Source organism: Perca flavescens, chromosome 23 (assembly GCF_004354835.1).
Source record: "Perca flavescens isolate YP-PL-M2 chromosome 23, PFLA_1.0, whole genome shotgun sequence".
Lineage (NCBI taxonomy): Eukaryota > Metazoa > Chordata > Actinopteri > Perciformes > Percidae > Perca > Perca flavescens.
Window position 1 is genome coordinate 3,179,155 of NC_041353.1, and position 24,337 is coordinate 3,203,491.

The window sequence follows — 24,337 nt, forward strand, 5'->3', positions numbered from 1 at the left end:
CACTGACAACCTCGGCCTGTCAGTTAGTGAACAGGGCATAGTGAACACAGTGGTGCCTGCCTGTAACAGAGGAATGTCCAGCACTTTGGTCACCCTGGTTGTTTTAAATGTGCTTTACAAATAAAGTTGGATTGGATTGGATTGGAAAACACTTTGATAAAATAATACATTTGAATAGATTTAGGGTAATTTCACAGATGTTTTTAAAACAGCGGTCATGGCCAGACGGTCGCACCACATCATATTTTGACACTTTAAATACCAGAAAAATTACAAATAACTAATGGTTTTTGAAATTTTAAAGTGAATAAATATATGGGAGAGATACTACATTTATTTGTTTGTTGTTGTTGTTGCATTTAAACCTTTTTTAACTGAAGAAAATGCAGACAGATGGAAAATGTATATATGTATCTGCAGATATATCTGTGGTAAACCTGTAGTGCTCTGTGTGTTGTGGATCTACAGTTCTGTCTATCGGGGAAGGAGGATTCTGGGAAGGAAACGTTAAAGGAAGAACTGGATGGTTTCCTGCTGACTGTATTGAAGAAGTCCAGATGAGACAATACGACCCACGACTGGGTAAATACTGCTAATAAATATTGATATATGCATATATATTAAATGAATAACTATAACAGCACCCTTTACATATATATAGATATTCCATAAACGACATTAAACTATGTTTATGTACTGTCCTATATGAAATATGTCCATGTATGTTTCAGAGACGAGGGAGGACCGCACAAAGAGACTGTTCAGACATTATACTGTAGGATCCTACGACAACTACACCTCCTACAGGTAATACTGCATCATTACACCTCCTGCATGCTGTGAGCTGATACTGCCCCTCCAGGGGGCCTCATGTATCAACAGTGCATAGAAAAGGTTCAACATTTTGTCTCACGAATGAAATTTCGTATGTGTTTGAGTACAAAAAAATTCTGTATTTATCAAACATGAACAAGCCAATCGTACGCACATCAGTAGGTAATCAATCCTGATTAATCCCACCTATCCTGTTCTTAACCACCACAATCGTTCACGCTCAGGCCATTTGCATTATCGGAAAATATCGGAAAATCTCAAATAATTAGCAACTGAAATGATTATTAATGTTGCCAAGACAAATTATTATAGATTATCAATAAAACATTAACCCTCAGAAAGTTTCTTTATCAGAAATTTGGGTTTCTTTCAACCAAATTTTAAAACAAAATAACGTGGATGGTTCCCTGCAACGCTCTTCACAAGTTAAATAAATGATCAGTTCACTACTCTCATTTAATTTGGGTGTTTTATTCCATTTTATAGCATGTCAAGAAAAACTGATAAAAGAACGTTGAAAAGAAATGTCAAAAAAGCAGAAAACAGTGACAAAAACGTCAGAAAAAGTGACCAAAAACTTGGGAAAATCTTCAAAAATGTCAGGAAAAGTGACAAAAACTTTGAAAAAAGTGACAAAAACATGGGAAAAGCTTAAAAAAGCGCAGATAAATATTGTCAGAAACTTCGAAAAGAGTGACAAAAGTGTCGACAAAGACAACCGGAAAACGTTGGATTTTGTTTTACATTTTGACCCATAAAAACTAAAAAGTTGCAGGTCGACAGGGAAGACAACAGGAGTGTTAAGTCATTTTAGGAAAGCTTCTGGTAATACAACAACATAAAATACATGTAAAACACTAGATCAAATAATCATATTGGCCAAGTATATCACAGAACAATTAACAGGAAGATAGAAATAAACAGGCAGCTCAAAATAAGGACAATGAAGAGAAGTAAACAGCTAGTTTAAATAAATATATACAAAAAGCAACAATGACAAACTACTATATATACTATGTATATTGTATTATGTGTTATATGGACCTGTGTCTGCCATAAAGTTTATATATAAACGACATAAAGTCAAGAGTTTCTGAAGGTTGTAAAGAAATACAATACTTTAAATGAGTTCAACTTTTTGTGTAATTAATCATTTATATTTTGCTGTATTTTAATTTAAGTAACAGAAAAGGTGAACGTGTTGTGATGAATGTCTGTTGTTGTCTGTGTGTGTATGTGTGTGTGTGTGTGTGTGTGTGTGTGTGTGTGTGTGTGTGTGTGTGTGTGTGTGTGTGTGTGTGTGTCTGTTAGTGACTATGTCATCGAGGAGAAGACGGCCGTGCTGCAGAAGAGAGAGAGCGAGGGATTCGGCTTCGTCCTCAGAGGAGCTAAAGGTAGAAACAGAGGGATGGAGGGATGGATGGAGGGAGGGATGGATGGATAGATGATGGATGGAGGGAGGGAGGGAGGGATGGATGGATAAATGATGGATCGAGGGAGGGAGGGAGGGAGGGATGGATAGATGATGGATGGAGGAAGGGAGGGAGAGATGGAGGGATGTATGCAGGGAGGGATGGATGAATGGATAGATGATGGAGGGATGGATGGATGGATGGATAGATGATGGATGGAGGGAGGGATGGATGAATGGATGGATGATGGAGGGATGGATGGATTGATAGATGATGGAGGGATGGATGGATGGACGGATGGATAGATGATGGATGGAGGCAGGGAGGGAGGGATGATGGATGAATGGATAGATGATGGATGGAGGAAGGGAGGGAGAGATGGAGGGATGCATGCAGGGAGGGATGGATGGATGGATGAATGGATAGATGATGGAGGGATGGATGGATGGATGAATGGATAGATAATGGATTGAGGGATGGATGGATAGATGATGGATGGAGGGAGGGAGGGATAGAGGAAGGGAGGGAGGATGGATGAATGGATAGATGATGGATGGATGAAGGGAGGGAGAGATGGAGGGATGCATGCAGGGAGGGATGGATGGATGAATGGATAGATGATGGAGGGATGGATGGATGGATGAATGAATAGATAATGGATGGAGGGATGGATGGATGAATGGATAGATGATGGATGGATGTATGGAGGAATGGATAGATGATGGAGGGATGGATGGATGAATGGATAGATGATGGATGGATGGAGGAATGGATAGATGATGGAGGGATGGATGGATGGATGAATGGATATATGATGGCTGGAGGGATGGATGAAGGGATGGGTGATGGATAGATGATGGATGGATGAATGGATAGATGATGGATGGATGGAGGGAGGGAGGGATGGATGGAGGGATAGATGATGCATGGATGGAGGGAGGGAGGAGCGGTGGGTGTTTGGAGGTGTTGGGGAAGAAAAGAAAAAGATATTTAAAACAGAGGGATGTCTTCAGAGGAAGAGCAGTGAGCTTTAAAACTCCTCTCTGTGTCTCTGTGTAGTCCCCTGAGTCTTATCCTTAAAAGACTACAATCCCCATCCTACCGTGCAGCGGTGGAGGAAGTACTCAGATCTTTTACCTAGGCAAAAAAAAAAAAAAAAAAAAAAAAACCACAGTGTAGAAATACTTTAAAAATGTTCTTTAATTATCTCAACATAGAAAAGCAGTCCCCCGCATAATCTAACAATCCTGTGGGTTATTGTTCACAACGTTTTACTTTCAACTACGATTCCCATGAGCCTCAGCTGCTGCTGCAAAGGAGGAAATGTGGGACTCTGTAGCAAATACAAAACACTTTGTTATAGCAAAAGATTGTTTATCAGATAATTTTGTAGCACTACAACAGTATTAAAAAATGCATTCAAAATCAAAGTAAAAGTCCTAATTATGCAGAACTGTAATCTGAAAAGTAACTAGTAACTAAAGCTGTCAGATAAATGTAGTGCAGTATCAAGTACAATATTTATCTCTGAGATGTAGTGGAGAAGAAGTATAAAGTAGCAGAAAATGTAAATAATAATAATAATAATAATACATTTTACTTATGGCTTTTCATAGCTCTCAAGGACGCATTACAGTTTAAGCAAAAATACAGTTAAAAAGGCAAATATAATTAAATTAAAGCAAACACATTTAAAAGATTGAGATAGAAAATTTAAAGAAAGCAATCTATCCATGATTTAGATGGAGAGTGGAGTCATGTGGGGTAGGCTTTTCGGAATATCTGTGTTTTGAGGGAGGTTTTAAAGGTGGGTAGAGACTCTATGGTTGGGTACCGTTTGGATTTTTGCGATTCCAATGCTGAACAGGTACTTTTAAACGATTCCGATTCCTAAACAGATTCTTGAAAAACTGAAAAATGACATCAAAGAAAGGCTCTTTTATAGTTTGTTTTTTTTAAATTGAAAATTATTTAAATTTAACAATATACAGTATTAACGTTTTAAAGTACTTAAATATATAATAAGTAAACCTAAGTCACCTAACACACAACTACAATAATCTAACAATAAATAAATCACCACTGAATCAAAATAACATTTTCCTCTTATCTGTGAAATAAGCATGTGACCCGTTGCAACTCCACCCCTCAAATAATCGGAATCGAAATTCGGTACCCTTCTCATCTCCGTGTGTTCTGTAATGCTGTCTGACACCGCCAGCGGCATCAGGCCAGCACAGAACCTGCAGCCGAATGGTTCCAGTAATCCTACTGCTCCCAATAAGTCACAAAATAACTCCAACATGTTCCTATTTCCATGTTGTGATTTGTAGAGTGACAGCGTGTACAAAAAACAACGTAACATGAGACACAGCCATCTTCTAACCCAGTGGTTCTCAACCTTTTTTATGCCAGCGCCCCCCTATCCATTATCCAGGTCCCTAACGCCCCCCCATCAAATATTATGTATGTTAATTGCCCCGAATTTTAATGATTACGCCCTAATATAAGCCTATTATTGTTGTTACTATTGTTATCAAAAATAATAAAGAAATCTAATTGAATGACAAAACAACACATGTATTAGTTTCCCAGGTATCAAAAAAGCCATGTGAATAGAAATTATATATATTTACAGGTTTTTAAATAAAAATGCAACCATTTGACATTCAAATTAAATAACAGCAGCCAATCTAGCCAAGACTAGATAACATTCAAACTATAATTAGGTATTATCAAAAGGCCTACTGCATGGTGTGAACCTCAGCACCTTTAGGAGATGACTATAATTTGAATGTCCTTTTTTGTTTGTGAAGTGACTTTGGGTGTCATGAAATGCGCTTTAAATAAAATGTATTATTATTATTATTGTTATTATTATTATTATTATTACAAACACTAACAGTAGCCAATCAGAAACAGCTAGCAATTTAACATTCAAATCTAGTTTTCATTCAAATCTAAAATCAAATTGTTCCAACGGAAAACAAGCTGGCAGTAAATAAACCGGGAACTATATTATCAGGCGGAAGAATATAGTATTCGGGCGGAGTGATATGCTGCAGCAAGCCTGTCTGAGAATATAGTTCCCGGTTTGTATACGGTTAAAAGATGGCTGTGTCTCATGTTAGGTTGTTTTTTTGTACACACTGTGACTCTACAAATCACAACATGTAAATAGGAACATGTTGGAGTTATTTTGTCACTTATTGGGAGCAGTAGGCTAGTTGGAACCAGTTACCTGCAGGATCTGTGCTAGGCTAAGCTAACGCTGGAACCGTCAGACAGCCTTACAGCACGCACGGAGATGAGAACGGTATGTATGGACTAGTCTAAATCTGGGGGTTACGGTGAATAAGATAAAGTCCCAATAAGTCGGTGTGTTCCTTTAAAAGTTACATTTTGAGCCATGTCAACATGTTTCCCGCCTCCCCATCTTCTTTCTCTCTGCCTCTTCTTCAAGCCGAGACCCCCATCGAGGAGTTCGCCCCCACCCCGGCGTTCCCCGCCCTCCAGTACCTGGAGTCAGTGGACCAGGGGGGCGTGGCCTGGAGGGCCGGGCTACGCACTGGAGACTTCCTCATAGAGGTACGTGCTACCTACTAAGCACACTATGTACTAAACAGAGTGACGATTTCCGTGCCGTGACTTGTATCAATCCCTATACTTCTCTGTGCATGGAGGAAAGATTCTGTGTGACAAAAACAGATCATACAGTACAGGCCAAAAGTTTGGACACACCTTCTCATTCAATGCGTTTCCTTTTTATTTTCATGATTATTTACATTGTAGATTCTCACTGAAGGAATCAAAACTATGAATGAACACATATGGAATTATGTACTTAACAAAAAAGTGTGAAATAACTGAAAACATGTCTTATATTTTAGATTCTTCAAAGTAGCCACCCTTTGCTTTTTTTGATAACTCTGCAAACCCTTGGTGTTCTCTCAATGAGCTTCATGAGGTAGTCACCTGAAATGGTTTTACCTTCACAGGTGTGCTTTGTCAGGGTTAATTAGTGGAAGTTTTTCCCTTATTAGTAAAAAAGCAAAGGGTGGCTACTTTGAAGAATCTAAAATATAAGACATGTTTTCAGTTATTTCACACTTTTTTGTTAGGTAAATAATTCCACGTGTTCATTCATAGTTTTGATGCCTTCAGTGAGAATCTACAATGTAAATAGTCATGAAAATAAAAAGGAAACACATTGAATGAGAAGGTGTGTCCAAACTTTTGGCCTCTACTGTATATCCATGTGAAAGGTGGAAGCATACACACATTTAGCTGGAAGTACTGTACTGAAGGCCTGAAGCGCCTGGTGCAGGTGTGTTGAGGGCGTGTCCAAATCCACTTTTGAAGGTTTGACGGTAAAAAAGGGTCCGTGTGCCGAGCGCCTGGTCATAAAGGGTTGTCCTTAGTGTCTTCATTAATCAGAGGGGTGTTTTGAGCGTAACATGCAATCAACCAATCAGAGATCATCTCTCATTCCCTTTAAAAGCCAGGCGCGTTTGGACCTTGGAGCATTGCTGTTATGATGGAGGATTTGCACCGTAATATTTTTATTTGTAATCTTCTGCATGTGTGTGTGCTAAATAAAACTGGCAGGATTATAAAAGTAAATAATAAATAAATGTGTGCCATTGTTAGATCTCTGCTACGAAAGCTGTGTGACACACCTGTCTCTGTTTGTGTGTGTGTGTGTGTGTCGTCCAGGTGAACGGGACCGACGTGGTGAAGGTGGGTCACCGGCAGGTCGTCTCTCTGATCCGACAGGGCGGCAGTCGACTGCTGATGAAGGTTGTATCCGTTTCCCGGAAATCTGAATCCAACCTGATCAGGAAGAAAGGTACAATTCAATGTTTCATTTACTCATAGGCGTAACATACTAACCCTCCCCCAATAATCAAAACTGGCCAGTGCAACCCCCCAAAAAACTATTATAATTTCCTTTCCATAATTAAAGACACTTGCACCATCGATGCAGAAAAATTCACCAGAATGCAGGAAAATTAAGTGACTTTCGAAATTTCAATTTTGCTCAAAAGTGGAAATCTCAACCCTCCCCCAAAGTTGAACCCTCATTATTAATTCTCCTGTTTTCTTTATTTAATTCTTGTATCATTATTTTGTATTCTGTTAACGCCGATGCCTGTGAAAGTTTTTAACCTTGTTAACATCTCCAAATGTGTTTTCTACATACCATAGGCGAAATAACTTGGGCTGAAATGAATTCTCGATTAGTTGTTTGGTCTCTGAAATGTCAGAAAACGGTGAAAAATGTGGATCCATGTTTCCCAAAAAGCCCAAGATGACGTCCCCAAATGTCTCGTTTTGTCCCCAACTCAAAGATATTCAGTTTACTGTCCCAGAGGAGAGAAGACACTAGAATAATATTCATATTTAACAAGCTGGAATCAGAGACGTTTTACTTAAACTGATTAATCGATTATTAAAAATAGTTGGCGATTCATTTAATAGTTGACAACTAATCAATTAATCTTTGCAGCTCTAGAAATGAGCAGTTGCTGAGCATTTCCGCCTTTGAAATGCAGTGTAGGCCTACCAATGACAGCCAGGTTTTCATACATCACATACCATTTGCATAATCACTGTGCGCTATGACGAACTTCTGGCAAATTTGAGATTTTGCTCTGCAAGTCCGTCTGGCCAAGAGCCCATTCGAGCCCATTTCCAATTTTTCCAAATCGAGGCACCAATCGCAACCGTTGAGGCGGGCTTTACACAATGATGAGCTTTTTGTTTACATTGAACATGACGGCCACCGAAGCGCAGCGTCACCCAGATCGTTGGTCTGATTGGTTGAAGGACTATCCAATTGCGCCCAGAGCAGGGCCAGCCCAAGACTTTTGGGGGGCCCTAAGCAGGATTTGGTTTGGGGGACTCTCCACATTGTAACATGTTGCCACTGCACTTGGCACTAAACCAACTTGTGTATTGTAGATATTAGTTTAAGCACTCATAATGTAAAAAATACGCATTTAAAAGACTAATGTGAGACCTATTAGCAGCAACACTATCTTTAAATAGACCGGCTCTGTTATGAGCTCTATTGTGGGACATTTCAAGCGCTCTTGGGGGGCCCTCTGGTAGCCACGGGGCCCTTAGCAGCCGCTTAGTTTGCTTATGGGTTGGGCTGGTTCTGGCCCAGAGGCATTTTGAGCGGCATCCTTTGGAAATGGGCTGTGAATGAAGCTTCCCCAGACCCCCCCTCCACTCTCAGTTACAGCTGAGAAGGGTCTGGGGTGACATGCAAAAAGACCTGCTGCTCCGGCCGCACAGCGACAATGGCTACAAGCCCGTGATTGCCATATGAATGTTAAGCATTTATTCAACAAATAGTGGTATTTACCAACTTTTGATGACATAATAATCACTTCATACAGACAACAGTACTATGAGAAGCATAGATTACGTTTAATTGTACTTTTTCGCTGCTCCAGTCATCTTCCCCTCAGACGCTGTTGTCACCCTCCATTGTCAAGCGCTGTGGGCCCATCAATCAAACTCGCTGGATTCACACAGAAAATAAATGCGGGTGTTCGGGGATGTGAGAGGAAAAAATGAAGATGACAAGTATATATATATTTTATTCATGACCTGCAAGTATTTATTTAGCGAGCGGCAGTAAAAGTCTACGTTACTTTAAAATGTGTCACGAGGGGGACTTTAATATTTACTGCAATCTGTGTAATTGTCACAAAAAGCAGGAAGCTTCGCGTAAAGTGTTCAGTGTTGTTTTATTTTCGGTTTGCTCACTAACCGTGCTCTGATTGGCTCTCGTCTTGGCTTGTAGCTCCTCCCCCTCCAAAACGAGCCCCCAGCACCTCGTTGACACTCCGATCCAAGTCCATGACCGCTGACCTGGAGGACATAGGTAACACACACACAAACACACACAAACACACACACACACAGACACACACACACACACACACACACACACACACACAGACACACACACACACACACACACACACACACACACACACACACTTCAGAGTTGAGTCAAACTGTAGGAGTGTGTGTTGTTGACCTGTGTTCTGTCTGCAGCCAGGAGGAGACGCTTCGGTGAGTCACATCTGATGACGTCACAGTTGTGGCTTTTGTGTGTTTTATTCGTTGTTGTGATGTAACACTGCAGTGGCAATAATGTTGCTCTCGTGGCATGATGTCATGTAATGTGTCAGTGATGTCACAACCCTAAAAGGTCCTTGCACACTGAAATTTTCGGACATTGAAAAATACTTTTTCCATCTGAAGTGGAAAAAAAGCTACCTCAGCATTTCTAAAATCCTGGCTGCGGCCCTGCTGACTCACGTTGTGATGTCATGTTGTTGTTGTGGTCATGTTGTGATGTAATCATTCTGTGAATGCTTGCTCTTGAGGGAATTACTGTAATTGTTGGGGCTTTGTAAATTATAGAGTGTGGTCTAGACCTACTCTATCTGTAAAGTGTCTCGAGATAACTAGTTATGATTTGATACTATAAATAAAATTGAATTGAATTGAATTGAATCACTATTTTTTTTTTGTCGGTTTATCTTGTTTTTTGTTTTTTTTTAATCATGTCTCCTCCCTCCAGAGAAACTGGATGAGATGTTGGCCGGGGGTCAACAGGAAGTTGTTCTAAGGGCCCGTCCGTCAGACGACTTCAGAGCGGCGACGGTGAAACAGAGACCGACCAGCCGCCGAATAACACAGGCAGAGATTAACGTAAGACTAGGTTACAGTACCTCAGTAGACAAGTATTAAAAGGGCAGTAACAATTCTAAAATAAGACATAAACACATTAAGATATTAATGACTCTCGGAGATATGATGAAGGGATATTTCTGCGTTAGAAGGGTCAAGTCTGCGCACGTAGTCGCCTATGCACGATATATGTTAAATTATCTGGCTGTGAGTTCACATGTTATGACGGGGATTACTTTTTATCATTACAAATCCTCAGTTAAGATGAGTAACAAAGATCTGTTTTTTTGGACCACAAAATGTGTGTTTGTGTCTGCAGTCGTTGTTTGAGCGTCAGGGTCTGGTGCCCCCCTCAGCTCCAGAGAAAAGCACCATGGCTTTACCCCGAGGAATGTCCAGAACCAAGAGCTTTGGTGAGACACACACACACACACACACACACACACACACACACACACACACACACACACACTGTGTTGTACATACTGTATTGGGGTGTCAGGATTTTGATCTAAATCTAAAGCAGAATTGGCGATTCCCCCAGTATTTCTCTCTCCACCCCCGCCTACTTGAACATGTCCGAAAAAAAAACAACAGACACAGTGTAGCTTACCTGCTGGTAGCATGCAGCTAAAGACACATTAGCTTAGCGGTAGCCTGCAGCTGCAGAGAAACAGCAGAACTGGAAAATCCTCCTGCTTCCCTGAAGTTACCGGTGTGGCAACTCTTTGCCTTTCCCGTGAACGAAGGTAAAGCATGGTGTTGTCACTACCCGATGTGAGTCGAGTGCAGGTTTGAGTCGCGCATGCTCAGATTTAAACAGTTTACGGCATAACGTGTCTTACTGAAATTTGTGAAATCCATAAAATAATAAACCTTTCTCTTTACATTAGGGCTGTCAAAATAACGCGTTAATTTCGATTAATTAATCGGAGAAAAAATAATGCGTTAAAAAAAAATAATGCTTGTTACTTCTTCCTGCCAACCCTGGCTACCGAAATCTGGTGCCACTGATATGTCTGCTCTTCTCTCTGATGCTCTGAAACGGACGATACAGACAACACAAACACCGCTGCACATGACGCTAGTTAACACTATACTCGACAGCAGCTAACGTTAGCCTAGCGCTAGCTAGTAGCTGGATTAAACACTGTTAAAATGCTGACAGCTAACGCTAAACGGTGTAAAGTTTGACTGTGTTTTACTGTAGAGGATTCAACGCCGGTATGTAACAGTCTGCTAGCCTGACCAGCCAGCTGCCACTAGGGTGCGTCTAACAATCTGCAGCTGCCGTCGGAAAAACAACACAGACGGTGCGTTCAATGAAACTGGTAAACTACAGCCTCGTGGTGCATTTGAAGTTATTGTAAATGTCCATTTCCCATCTGGTGGTCGTTTTTGTCGTTCAACAGCAATTTACTAGTGAAATAAGTTATTGTTATAGTTATTACATTATTATCAAATCATTTAATTTTGACCATATGGCCTTAGTAATAAACAAGCTGTTCTTTAATGTCGCCAACTGTTGTTTAGTACCCCTCTTTTTTCTTTTCTTTTTTTACTTTCTTATCGGTTCAGGCACCGTTAATTATGTATGCGATTAATTTCGATTAATTAATCACAGAGTATGTAATTTATTCGATTACATTTTCTAATCGATTCACAGCCCTACTTTACATACAATAACAGAAGATGGAAATCATTTCAAAAGCGTTTTAGCTATATATGATTGCTAGATTGCTAACGTTAGCTCAAAACGCCATTCAAGTGACAGCCTTTGTTGTTTTTGATTGCTAACTTGTAGCTAGCAGTGAACAGATTTCGTTGTAGGTCCATTTTTACTGTATTGACATTAGCATCTTGTAGGCTACTTGTCGCGAAGTGACACATGCGCGACTCACATCTGCTCTCGACTCACATCGGGCAGTGATAAGGGGCTCCGACAGGACTCCATGATGCATTCAGGTGCACCTCGTTATAAACTAATGGTGCATTCAACTGCGAGAAACTTCAACTGTTGCTCCTTCTGGCATCTCGGGGCTCGTATTGTGGCCGTTCTATTGAAAAAATATATTTTAATCGAAAATGTTATCAAATCGTGGATTTGGAGAATCGTGACACCCCTAAATACTGTATACTCAAAGTCACAAAGTTTGGGCTACATTTTTGTAAATTACAGTAAAGTTGTAACTGTTCTTTTATTCGCCTTTACCCACTTAGTCATTATATCCACATTACTGATGATTATTTATCAAAAATCTCATTGTGTAAATATTTAGTGAAAGCACCAATAGTCAACACTACAATATCGTTGCGGTATCGATATCGAGGTATTTGGTCAAAAATATCGTGATATTTGATTTTCTCCATATCGCCCAGCTCTACGTTCTATTGAAAAAATATGATTCAAATCGTGGATTAGGAGAATCGCGACACCCCTAAATACTGTATACTCAAAGTCACAAAAGTTTGGGCTACATTTTTGTGTTATGTACAGTACAGGCCAAAAGTTTGGACACACTTTCTCATTCAATGTGTTTCCTTTTTATTTTCATGGATATTTACATTGTAGATTCTCACTGAAGGCATCAAAACTATGAATGCACACATATGGAATTATGTACTTAACAAAAAAGTGTGAAATAACTGAAAACATGTCTTATATTTTAGATTCCTCAAAGTAGCCACCCTTTGCTTTTTTATTAATAAGGGAAATAATTCCACTAATTAACCCTGACAAAGCACACCTGTGAAGGTAAAACCATTTCAGGTGACTACCTCATGAAGCTCATTGAGAGAACACCAAGGGTTTGCAGAGTTATCAAAAAAAGCAAAGGGTGGCTACTTTGAGGAATCTAAAATATAAGACATGTTTTCAGTTATTTCACACTTTTTTGTTAAGTACATAATTCCATATGTGTTCATTCATAGTTTTGATGCCTTCAGTGAGAATCTACAATGTAAATAGTCATGAAAATAAAGAAACACATTGAATGAGAAGGTGTGTCCAAACCTTTGGCCTGTACTGTATAGTTTGAAGTCTTGGGTACCTTAATTTTAACGTCTCCATGGTTACCTCGTCAGGCACACCTGATGACGACAGGATCACCGCTCTGATCAACGAAAGTCGGTTTCCTCGGAGCTCGTCCCTGACGGACAGCTTCATCCCTCCTCCTCCTCAGATGGCTCCTCCTCCTCCTCCGTCGGCTTCCTCCTCCACCTCCTCTCTCTTCCTCCTGGACTCTGGCCCCCCTCCCTCCTTCCTCCCCCCTCCTCCCCCGGCCAGAGGGGAGGGGCTAACCCGCTCTAGCTTCAAGCCGGGCGCGGAGCCGAGGCTCCAGGAGCTCTCCGATTCGCCGACGCGGAGCCACGCCCACGCCGAGCGCCAGAGGAAGGCGAGGTCGATGATCATCCTGCAGGACACGCCGCCGCAGCTGCAGCCTGACGCGCACGCCGTGGCCGCCACGCACTCGCTGCACACCGCCACGCACACCGCCACGCACACGCTTCACACCGCCACGCACACATCCACGCTGTCTCTCCACAGCACCAGCCCGGCCCTCGGCCACTCACCTCTGTCACGCCGCCGGGGACGGCCAATAGAAAACCCTTACGCGAACGTGGGACAGCAGGCTCCGCCCTCCAAGCCGCAGAGGAGGAAGTCACCTTTGTTGAAACAACTTCCTGTAGAGGAGCAGGGTCAGGATCGTTCACACTTGTTTTTTTCTCATTTCTAACCAGTTATATTTGTGTTTAATTTCCTGATGCATGATAGGAAGTTTTGAGCGCAAACTAAAATGTATTCTGTGGTCAATGCATTTAGTTTTGTCAAAGGCAGTCTGTACTTTGCTGACAGCTAGCACGCCTCCGGGGGAAAAAAACTCAGCAGAAAAGCACCCTACATGATTTGCATTTTTTCCCCATTGTCCAATCAGATTAATTGAGAGGCGGGCCTTCTGTGGTGGTGAATGTGGTTGCCTTGCAATTGTAACCTGTAGTGCTTCCAGAGTGACCAGTTACCTAAGAATGATCAATTTAAAGACAATCAGAAAGTACCAACTTCAATTCTCTAATTGAATCTGAATTGAAGCACACTGTAAAATGGTAAATCTGTCCGGTTGACCGAGCGTGTAGCAAAACTTGGAAGCACACAGAAAAGTAAATTTAAGGCCGGTTACACACTGGCTGTGTGGCGTGAGCGTGGCGTTTCTGTTGCGTGGTGGCTGCGTGGATTTTTCCACGTCTTCACACACCAGAAAGGTGTCTGACGCTGCTGCTGCTGCGGCTAGCCTTGTCTGGACACTTGGATGTTTCCCATTGATAAAATGAAATACCATGGTAAACATAAATATATTCTGATGATTAGAGCAAAGACAACGTCTGCAGTATTAACGGCAAAATAGGTTCCAGAATATTTCGTTCTGTATTGACCTGCAATATTAGAAAATCGATTTTTTTTTTTTTAAATTACATTTATATCAAAACCTCGAGACTTTCAGACATCAACATGTCATTTATTAATATGTATTTTGTGTGTAAATGACATATAAACATGTTTTCCTATTCTATTTTGCCTGGAAACACTTCCAACACGCTTGCGTGTCGCGTGACAAATAGGCGTCGGTTCTATTTCTAGCGTGCACGAGATGCGAGACGCGCGTGTCACACAGGCAGCGTGTACGCTCTAACCTGTTACCATGGGAGCCGAAATATAAACGGACACGCCACGCAGCTGACACGCTCGCGCGACGCAGCCAGTGTGTAACCGGCCTTAGAGGTTATTAGTGTGAGCTGATGTGGATCGTAGCAAACAAGCAAATCAATACATTGAGTTCAGAATTGAATCTGTTTGCTCAAATTAAATGATTGCTGCTTCTTCATGTGCTTGCTAAAAACAATATGGACCTTTTTCACGGCAGACATGTTGACTTGTCATAGTAGGAGAAGCACAGCTGACATTGATAACCTTAACGATGGCCCAGTTCCATCAAGTGTCCCAGTAAGATATTTCAGTGAGTCAGCATGCACAATACCAGGACCTCTCCTAAGTGGAATGCAGCCATCAGTAATGGTTTAATACCAGGACCTCTCCTAAGTGGAATGCAGCCATCAGTAATGGGTTTGAATACACCTGTGCTTTTCCTACTATCACACATCAACATGTCCGTCGTAAAAAGGTCTATTGTGCTATCATTTTGTGCTCTCAAAATCTCCCTTCACCAGCTCAGGATTGAGATGCTAATATAATGCCGTAGACCCCTAATGTCAGGCTGACTCCTTGTGTGTTTTCTTCTTCTTCTAGGACTTGGAATCAGAGATCAAGATTTGCTGAGAGTAGACGGAGGCGGCAGCCCCAGCAGGGCCGAGCTGTACCAGCAGCAGGTTCTCTCAGAGCGCGCTCGGGTTCAGGGTCGCAGGTCGTCTCTCTTCCTGTCTGTGGAGGGAGCCGGGTCCGAAAACCAGGTGCCCCTCCTCACTCAGAGCCACTCGATGGACGACCTCGGCGAGCTTCCCCCTCCAGCTCCGGTCCTGTCGCCCTCGCCGACGCCTCACACCTTCCTGCACCCACTGACGGGGAAACCTCTAGGTCAGTCTGAGTCTGGATGCATTCGGTATTGGGGCTGCACAATGGTCAGTGTGACGCTTATCAGTTCAATTTTCTAAGCACAAACGGAAATTTGGAAAAACAGAAAAATGGGTTCAAATATCCAATTTTTCATTTTTTTTCCACCTTGACAAATTAAAAAATTGGATCTTTAACCTGTTTTTTCAATTTTCTGTTTTTATTCAGAGGATCAGAAATTTAGAAAATTACAAAATTGCGTCTGGCCTCCAACTTTTCAATACTGCCGTGGTATTCTCTTCCTCTACTTTGTGGAATATGCAGGTCATTAACTTCATATGGACCAAAAAATAAATAAAAACTGATAGACTTTGGGGTCAGAGGTGCTTGCAACTGATGGTTTCGAAAAGGGGGGGTAGCTAGCGGAACAAGGAAATGAGAGAATACCACGGCAGTATTGAATAATTGGAGCCCAGACGCAATTTTGTAATTTTCTAAATTTCTGATCCTCTGAATAAAAACAGAAAATTGGAAAAAAAATTTAAAGATCCAATTTTTTATTTGTTAAGGTGGAAAAAAATGAGAAATTGGATATTGGAACCCATTTTTCTGTTTTTCCAAATGTCCGTTTGTGCTTAGAAAATTGAACTGATAAGCGTTACACTGACCCACAATTAATCAAATTTTAATCACGATCACGATTTTGTATATAGCAATATTTAAAATCATAGAACGCTCCTTATCAAAGTTTTTGCAAAGCCAATACTACAATACAATACATGTTTACTAGCGTGGCATGCAGCGATGTGTACAGTACAGGCCAAAAGTTTGGACACACCTTCTCATTCAATGAGTTTCCTTTTTATTTTCATGACTATTTACATTGTAGATTCTCACTGAAGGCATCAAAACTATGAATGAACACATATGGAATTATGTACTTAACAAAAAAGTGTGTTTTAGATTCTTCAAAGTAGCCACCCTTTGCTTTTTTATTAATAAGGGAAATAATTCCACTAATGAACCCTGACAAAGCACACCTGTGAAGGTAAAACCATTTCAGGTGACTACCTCATGAAGCTCATTGAGAGAACACCAAGGGTTTGCAGAGTTATCAAAAAAGCAAAGGGTGGCTACTTTGAAGAATCTAAAATATAAGACATGTTTTCAGTTATTTCACACTTTTTTGTTCGGGCTTAATTTCACGGGCTCGGGCCGGGCTCGGGCTTGCGCTTCGGGCTGCATGGTATATGAACGGTCAGCTGATGCGTTTCGATTAGTGGGAAAATGGATCCTGAGGAGGTGAAACGGAGGCTGGTCTCTGGAGGACTTAATTAATTTCTATGTTCCAACTTCCAAGTGGCCTATAGCCTCCGTTATTCATGAATAAATGATGTTCAAAAATTTATAAATGACTCATTTTTTACGAAAGACAAAGGAGCTGTGTGCGTGCGGCGCAGTGTTTTTTCTTTCTCTCCCTTTTCCGCCGAGTGGTGCGTGTGCCCGCTCGCGGTGCGAAGCTCGTGTCCGCGCTATTCTCCGACACTCTAATGATGCCGATAGACGGCCTTTACAGTCGGGCTGTAAACGGGTTCGGGCTTTTAAAAAGCTGTCAATCAAAATGTACGGGTCGGGCTCCCACCCCGACTTATTGGGACTTTATCTTATTCACTGTAACCCCCAGAGTTAGACTAGTCCATACATACCCTTCTCATCTCAGTGCGTGCTGTAATGCTTTCTGACGCCTCCAGTAGCATCAGGCCAGCACAGAACATGCAGGTGAATGGTTCCAGTAATCCTACTGCTCCCAATTGTGACAAAATAACACCAACATGTTCCTATTTACATGTTGTGATTTTTAGAGTCACAGCGTGTACAAAAAAACGTAACATGAGACAGAGCCATCTTCTAACAGTAAACAAACCGGGAACTATATTCTTAGGCGGAAGAATATAGTACTTGGGCGGAGTGATATGCTCGCAGCAAGCCTGTCTGAGAATATAGTTCCCGGTTTGTTTACAGTTGAAAACGGCTGTGTCTCATGTTACGACGACCCCCCTGCGCTGTGACTAAAATCACAACATGTAAATAGGAACATGTTGGCGTTATTTTGTCACAACGGAGCAGTAGGCTAGTTGGAACCAGTTACCTGCAGGATCTATGCTAGGCTAAGCTAATGCTGGAGCCATCAGACAGCGTTACAGCACGCACAGAGATGAGAAGGGTATGTATGGACTAGTCTAACTCTGGGGGTTACGGTGAATAAGATAAAGTCCCAATAAGTCGGCGTGTTCCTTTAAGGCCCGATTACAGCTCTATGTCTGTGTGTGTGTGTGTGTGTGTGTGTGTGTGTGTGTGTGTGTGTGTGTGTCTGTGTGTGTGTGTGTGTGTGTGTGTGTGTGCGGTGTGTGTCTGTGTGTGTGTGTGTGTGTGCCTGTGTGTGTGTGTGTGTGTGTGTGTGCGCCGTGTGTGTACGTGTGTGTGTGTGTGTGTGTGTGTGTCTGTGTGTGTGTGTGCGGTGTGTGTGTGTGTTTGTGTGCGCGCCATGTGTGTGTGCGCGCCATGTGTGAGTGCGCCGTGTCTCTGTGAGTTGTCTGTGTGTGTGTGCCGTGTGTGTGTGTGTGTGTGTGTGTGTGTGTGTGTGTGTGTGTGTGTGTGTGTGTGTGTGTGTGTGTGTGTGTGTGTGCCATGTGTGTGTGTGTGTGCATTGAGATGTAATCAATAACCAGACCTAAACAGAATCAGCATATATACTGTATATATTAATTATTATATATACTGTATATATTAATTATTATATATAGTGTATATATTAATTATTATATATAGTGTATATATTAATTATTATATATACTGTATATATTAATTATTATATATAGTGTATATATTAATTATTATATATACTGTATATATTAATTATTATATATAGTGTATATATTAATTATTATATATACTGTATATATTCATTCTTTTACCATTTTCAGCAATTAAGAGCATAAAAATCTATCCATACTAAAACATAACACCTGTAAACTCTCTCTTCTCGCCTCAGACCCCTCGTCTCCACTCGCCCTGGCTCTCGCTGCACGAGAACGAGCGCTCACTGCCCGCACGCCGAGCCCCGAGCCTCGACTGAAACACGCATCTGCCTCCACCACGCCCATCCCCACTCCAGCCGCGAGCCCCGAGGGAAGACACAAGCGCACCCCTATCCCCACCCCGCAGGGCAGCCCCGAGCCGCGGTCCAAACGCGCCACCCCTCAGACGAGCCCCGAGCAGCGAACCAAGCGCACCACTCCCCAGACCAGTCCCGAGCTGAGGCACAAACGCATAACCCCGCCAATTTTCCCAGACGGACAAGTGGAGCGCCCCGAGACGGAGGGAGGATTGACATCACCTGCCGCCCCCTCCCCTGAGCGCTGGAGACCCAGCCCCTTGCCAGCCCTGGCCAATGAGAGCCACCCGGCTCTGATTGACAGGCGCAGAAGCCTCACAGTGGGCAGCTCAGAGGAGGAGGGCGGGGCTTACACCGTAACACTCCCACCGGCGCTGCTGTCGTCCAGCGACGAGGAGACGAGGGAGGAGCTGCGCAGAATCGGCCTGGTGACTCCACCCGCTGCTTTCGCCACTCCTCCCGCCCTTCCTCCCCCGTCATCCCTCATACTGTTGCCACGGCGAAGTGGGGAGGGAGGAGGAGGAGGAGGAGGAGGAGGAGGAGGAGGAGGAGGAGAGAGCGGCCCCGAGTCTCTGGTTCGACGAGCAGATGAGGAGGAAGGAGGTGACGAGCGGCTCCACGACAGCTCGTCCTCCCCCAGCTCGCTCCCTCCCTCCATCACCTTGGCCTCCCCTCCCGCTCCCTCCTCCCCCTCCTCCCCTCCCGCTGCTCACCCTTCTCCCTCCTCCCCAGCCACCTCCCCGATCGGCCTCAAGCCGCGCCTCCGTTCGCCCATCGGGCGCGGCCGATCCGCGCTCCGGGATCCGCTGCTGAAGCAGTCGTCGGACAGCGAGCTCCTCCCGTCCGCCGCGTCCTGCTCCTCCCCCTCCTCCCCCCTCTGCTCCTCCCCCACCGGCGGCGGCGGCGGACGGCAGCCGCGCTATCTGTTCCAGAGGAGGTCCAAGCCAGGGGCGGGGTCGACCGCTGTGGGGGCGGGGCTTCGGGCGGACGAGGCGGGCTTCAGCCCGGACGAAGGGGGACGTCCGGCAGCTCTGGGAGGTCAGGGGGCGGGCTCAGCCGCGGATCTGACCAATCGGTCGGCCTCAGCGCTGGAGCTGAGTGGCAGGGCCGGCTCCGGACTGGATCTGGCCAATCGGCTGCAGCTGCTCAACAAAGACAGCCACTCTCTGGGGGAGGAGCCGAGTCCACTCGATCCGGGCCGCAGGTCGCCAGTAGGAGGCGCCAGGTACTACAAACTGCCTTTTTTTACTAGAAATACTGCAGTACTACTGACCTCACAGTACTACCGTGTGTGTGTGTGTGTGTGTGTGTGTGTGTGTGTGTGTGTGTGTCATTGTGTGTATCATTCTTGACTTTATCCATTTAAATGTGTGTGTTTTAAGTGTGTGTGTGTGTGTGTGTGTGTGTGTGTGTGTGTGTGTGTATCATTCTTGACTTTACCCATTTAAATGTGTGTGTGTGTGTGTGTGTGTGTGTGTGTGTGTGTGTGTGTGTCATTGTGTGTATCATTCTTGACTTTATCCATTTAAATGTGTGTGTTTTAAGTGTGTGTGTGTGTGTGTGTGTGTGTGTGTGTCATTCTTGACTTTATCAATTAAAAGGTGTGTGTGTGTGTGTGTGTGTGTGTGTGTCATTGTGTGTATTATTCTTGACTTTATCCATTTAAATGTGTGCGCGCGTGTGTGTGTTTTAAGTGTGTGTGTGTGTGTGTGTGTGTGTGTGTGTGTGTGTGTGTGTGTGTGTGTGTGTGTGTGTGTGTGTGATTCAGGGTTCATACGTTTTGAAAAAACCTGTAAAATTTATGGAATTTGAAAAATGCAAATTCCAGACCTGGAAATGTTTTGGAAACATAAAAAGACCCAGAAAGTTTTGGAAAAGTCATGGAACAGCATAATAATATGTGATTAATAAATGTATTTTCATGTCGTCTTAACCTCAGCGTTGTATTCGGGGAGCGATATTAAGAATCCCACTATGAACCACAGACATTATCATTCATTTATAGTTAAACCTCTGAGGGTAAACTTTAACACGGATTTCTATTCTTATTGTATAATGTTGACTGATATTTTCAGGAACACATATTCATGGAAATTTGCCAAAAAGTCATGAAAAAGTATTGGTTAAAATGCGTATGAACCCTGACTGCCTTTTTACTGTAAATACTGCAGTACTACTGACCTCACAGTACTACCGTGTGTGTGCGGTGGTTGTAACAGAATCTGTTGTTTGTGTTGTTCCAGATGTTTGGACAACGGAGAGAGTAAATCGTAGGTTTTTATCTCTGGTAAACATTTCTCGTTATCGCTAAGAGATGATTTATTTATTCGCTAACAGCTAACTAACATGCACCTTCTTCACCGATGACTAACTACTAAATGTTGAAAAAAAATGACTGTCCTGTCCTTTGAATAAAAGCTTGGAATGGACCATTTGCTTAACAACTCTGCCAAAATAATAGCTTACCAACCATAACAAGGCCAGTCAAGCTTTGTATTTCTTAGCATGCGGAATGCACGCGCCAAACATAAGAGCGGTTTCTTTTCCAAAACCAAAAATATATGAGCAAAAGTTCAAGGAATAGGAATAGAAACCGGAAGCAGATTGTCTGACTGTGGTTGAAAACCATCGATGTGTAAATTGAAAATAATTTGGAGAAAGAACAATGGGGAGCAGGGAGTTATTACTAATTAAATATCTGAAAACATGTCTTATATTTTAGATTCTTCAAAGTAGCCACCCTTTGCTCTTTTTATTAATAAGGGAAATAATTCCACTAATTAACCCTGACATAGCACACCTGTGAAGGTAAAACCATTTCAGGTGACTACCTCATGAAGCTCATTGAGAGAACACCAAGGGTTTGCAGAGTTATCAAAAAAAGCAAAGGGTGGCTACTTTGAAGAATCTAAAATATAAGACATGTTTTCAGTTATTTCACACTTTTTTGTTAAGTACATAATTCCATATGTGTGCATTCATAGTTTTGATGCCTTCAGTGAGAATCTACAATGTAAATAGTCATGAAAATAAAAAGGAAACACGTTGAATGAGAAGGTGTGTCCAAACTTTTGACCTGTACTGTATGTACAGTAAGCTACCTAACCGATAACACTGACGTGCGTCGTCGTTTCCAGTAGTCTCCGTTTTAGGGGCTCGGGAACACCGGAGTAGTGTGGATGCAATGCATAAACGTAGCAAAAGAGATTTGTTTTTAAAAGAAAACGTCGTAGTGAAGATGTAGCCTGAGGGGAGCGAGGCTTAGCTTAACTCCATGTAGACACATCAACCAGTCCTTCCAGAAAAATGCAGAGTTTTTGTGCGATCGTTGCGTGCAACAATCCTTAAATTTTCTTAAAAATTGCGATGGAATATGCGGGATGTTTATGCAATTTTATGCGATGAAATTGCGGGAACTTGGAAAAACTGAGGTTTGATGAAAAAGAGAAAAAAAAGTGATTTTCGAGGATGTTCACGTTGCGTAATTACGTCACTTCATAAAGTTCCCATGGCAACAGGGGAAAATGGCTGCTCTTGTGTGAAGTAAACGCAACATTTTTCAACTTTCTGCTAAGATATATTATGGGACTTTTTGCAACGAAAATGCTGGAATTATGAAATCATGCAAGCCCCGCATATTTTGTGCGGAAATTGGCAATTTATGCGGCGAAAGTGAGGCATATTTGAAAAATGCAACCCCCCCCCACACACACACACACACCCACATAAATATGCGTTCTTTGGCTGATTATGCGTTAAATAATGGGATCGCATAATCACGTTTTCCTGGAGGGACTGATCAACTGATGTTTATGTCATTCACGTACCGTTTAATGTGTTGCAGGTTGTTCTCCAGTCTTGGGGAACTCCACACTATCTCCCAGCGAGGATTTGGCCCCAGCTACACAGTCCGACCAGGAAGCCGCTACCCTGTAACCCGCCGGAGCCCCTCCCCCTCTCCCTCCCCATCCGATAGGTCAATAGGGCTCGCCTCCTCCCCCACCACCTGCCCTGAAAGGCCAGATCTGAGCTCGGGTCGCAGCCTAACCATCCTAAAGTCGTCCAGTCTCAGCCTCCCCTCGGAACCCAAGGAGGTTCGGTTTGTGATGCGAAGCGCCAGCGCACGAACCAGGTCTCGTTCGCCCTCTCCTTCGCCCCACGCCTCTCCCTGCCCCTCCCCGGTCCTCAGCGGGCCCCTGTTGGCTCTTCGGCCATGGAGGCAGCGGCCCCTCAACTTGTGGAATAAATATGACGTGGGCGACTGGCTGGAGAGCGTGGGCCTGGCCGAACACCGCCAGCGCTTCCAGGAGCACGAGATCGAAGGCTCCCATCTGCCCGCCCTCACCAAGGAGGACTACGTGGAGCTGGGCGTCACCAGACTGGGACACCGAATCAACATCGAGAGGGCGCTCAGACAGCTGCTGGATGGCTCCACTTGACCCCTGACCTCTGGACATCCTGTGACCTCATAACCTCTGGTCAGACACTAGGCCATCTCTCTTTGACTAGAATATCTTAGCAGTGACTGAATCTTTAGACCTTTTTACCAACGTGGAGCCCAGCTATCTGAGTGACCTCGAAGACATTTTGGCTTATCAGCTCTTTTGATCAACCCAAACCAAGTGGTAGCACCAAGGTCCGTGTCCAGTATTTAACTTTAGTTTTCAGTTTAGACCTACAAGATTTAGTTTGTCCTCTGTTAACATCTAGTGCCTCCTATTTGAGCCGTAAAAGCCCTCAACCAAATTTGTAATTCCTCTATTTAAAAGACAACAAATTGGAAAAGATTCCACCGAGCGTTAGCCTGGTTGCTCTGTAGTAGGCTGGGTTTTCTTACCAAAAGTGCAAGTCAAACAATGCACAGAACATGGCTATGATTTGCAATGGAGAGACCAGCTGTAAGGCATGCACTGCACTCATTTTCCACCAGGTTTTGCAGGCAAAGTTCAAGTACATTGAACTTTACATCTCCAACACATTAGATTCTGGCATTAACGGGAGATTTAAGTAAAGGCGACAATTAACGGGAGAGAACTATGTTTATTTCACACTACATTGCACAAACTATTTTCTCTTATGGTTTGTTCACACAGAGGCGAAGCGAATATTTGCGTCAATTTGATCGTGGGAACATATTGGGAATATTTGCGCGTAATCGCGTTACAGTTCTTCCCGCAAGACGACAAACAAATAATGTTCGCCTCTTTGCCTTGTTCGCTTTGTGCAAATTTGCGTCAGGCGATAGGAACAAATCCCGACAGATCCATTTCTGGCAGTATATCAACATAAAATCCAATATTAACTCTATAAATGATTCTCCAACACCCAAAGATATTAATTTTACTATGGTAGAAGACTAACAAAACAAGCTGTTCTGCTGATCCCAACGGTCGACATTGATCAAAGAGCTGACAAACCAATTACTAATATAATGAGACGGGTTATTTTCCTCGTGCCACCCTGCTTCCCCAGACGAGTTTAGCTGGGCGATTAGCGAGCTACTGGGAGTCTCAACCTTAACAACAACAACAACAACAACAATGGGAGATTAGCTGAGGACATTTCTCCGTCTTTCTTGTGACTTAGCTTATTCTTTTTCTTCTTTTTTTTTTTTTAAATATCACTCATGAAGAATTT

At 43.0% G+C, this 24,337-nt stretch overlaps 1 protein-coding gene across 1 annotated transcript in view; it reads left to right on the forward strand.

Annotated features, from left to right (window-relative positions):
- The window catches only part of shank3b (SH3 and multiple ankyrin repeat domains 3b), a 62,931-nt gene extending 38,594 nt beyond the window's left edge, over positions 1-24,337 (forward strand). Inside the window, exons 15-27 of the mRNA XM_028571279.1 lie at positions 469-582; positions 732-807; positions 2,146-2,228; positions 5,710-5,834; positions 6,963-7,095; positions 9,064-9,144; positions 9,853-9,983; positions 10,282-10,375; positions 13,047-13,661; positions 15,265-15,549; positions 18,578-19,204; positions 19,289-19,925; positions 22,545-24,337. Coding sequence (XP_028427080.1) covers positions 469-582; positions 732-807; positions 2,146-2,228; positions 5,710-5,834; positions 6,963-7,095; positions 9,064-9,144; positions 9,853-9,983; positions 10,282-10,375; positions 13,047-13,661; positions 15,265-15,549; positions 18,578-19,204; positions 19,289-19,925; positions 22,545-23,139 — 3,596 coding nt within the window. The 3' untranslated portion in view covers positions 23,140-24,337. The remainder of the gene's footprint in view (positions 1-468; positions 583-731; positions 808-2,145; positions 2,229-5,709; positions 5,835-6,962; positions 7,096-9,063; positions 9,145-9,852; positions 9,984-10,281; positions 10,376-13,046; positions 13,662-15,264; positions 15,550-18,577; positions 19,205-19,288; positions 19,926-22,544) is intronic.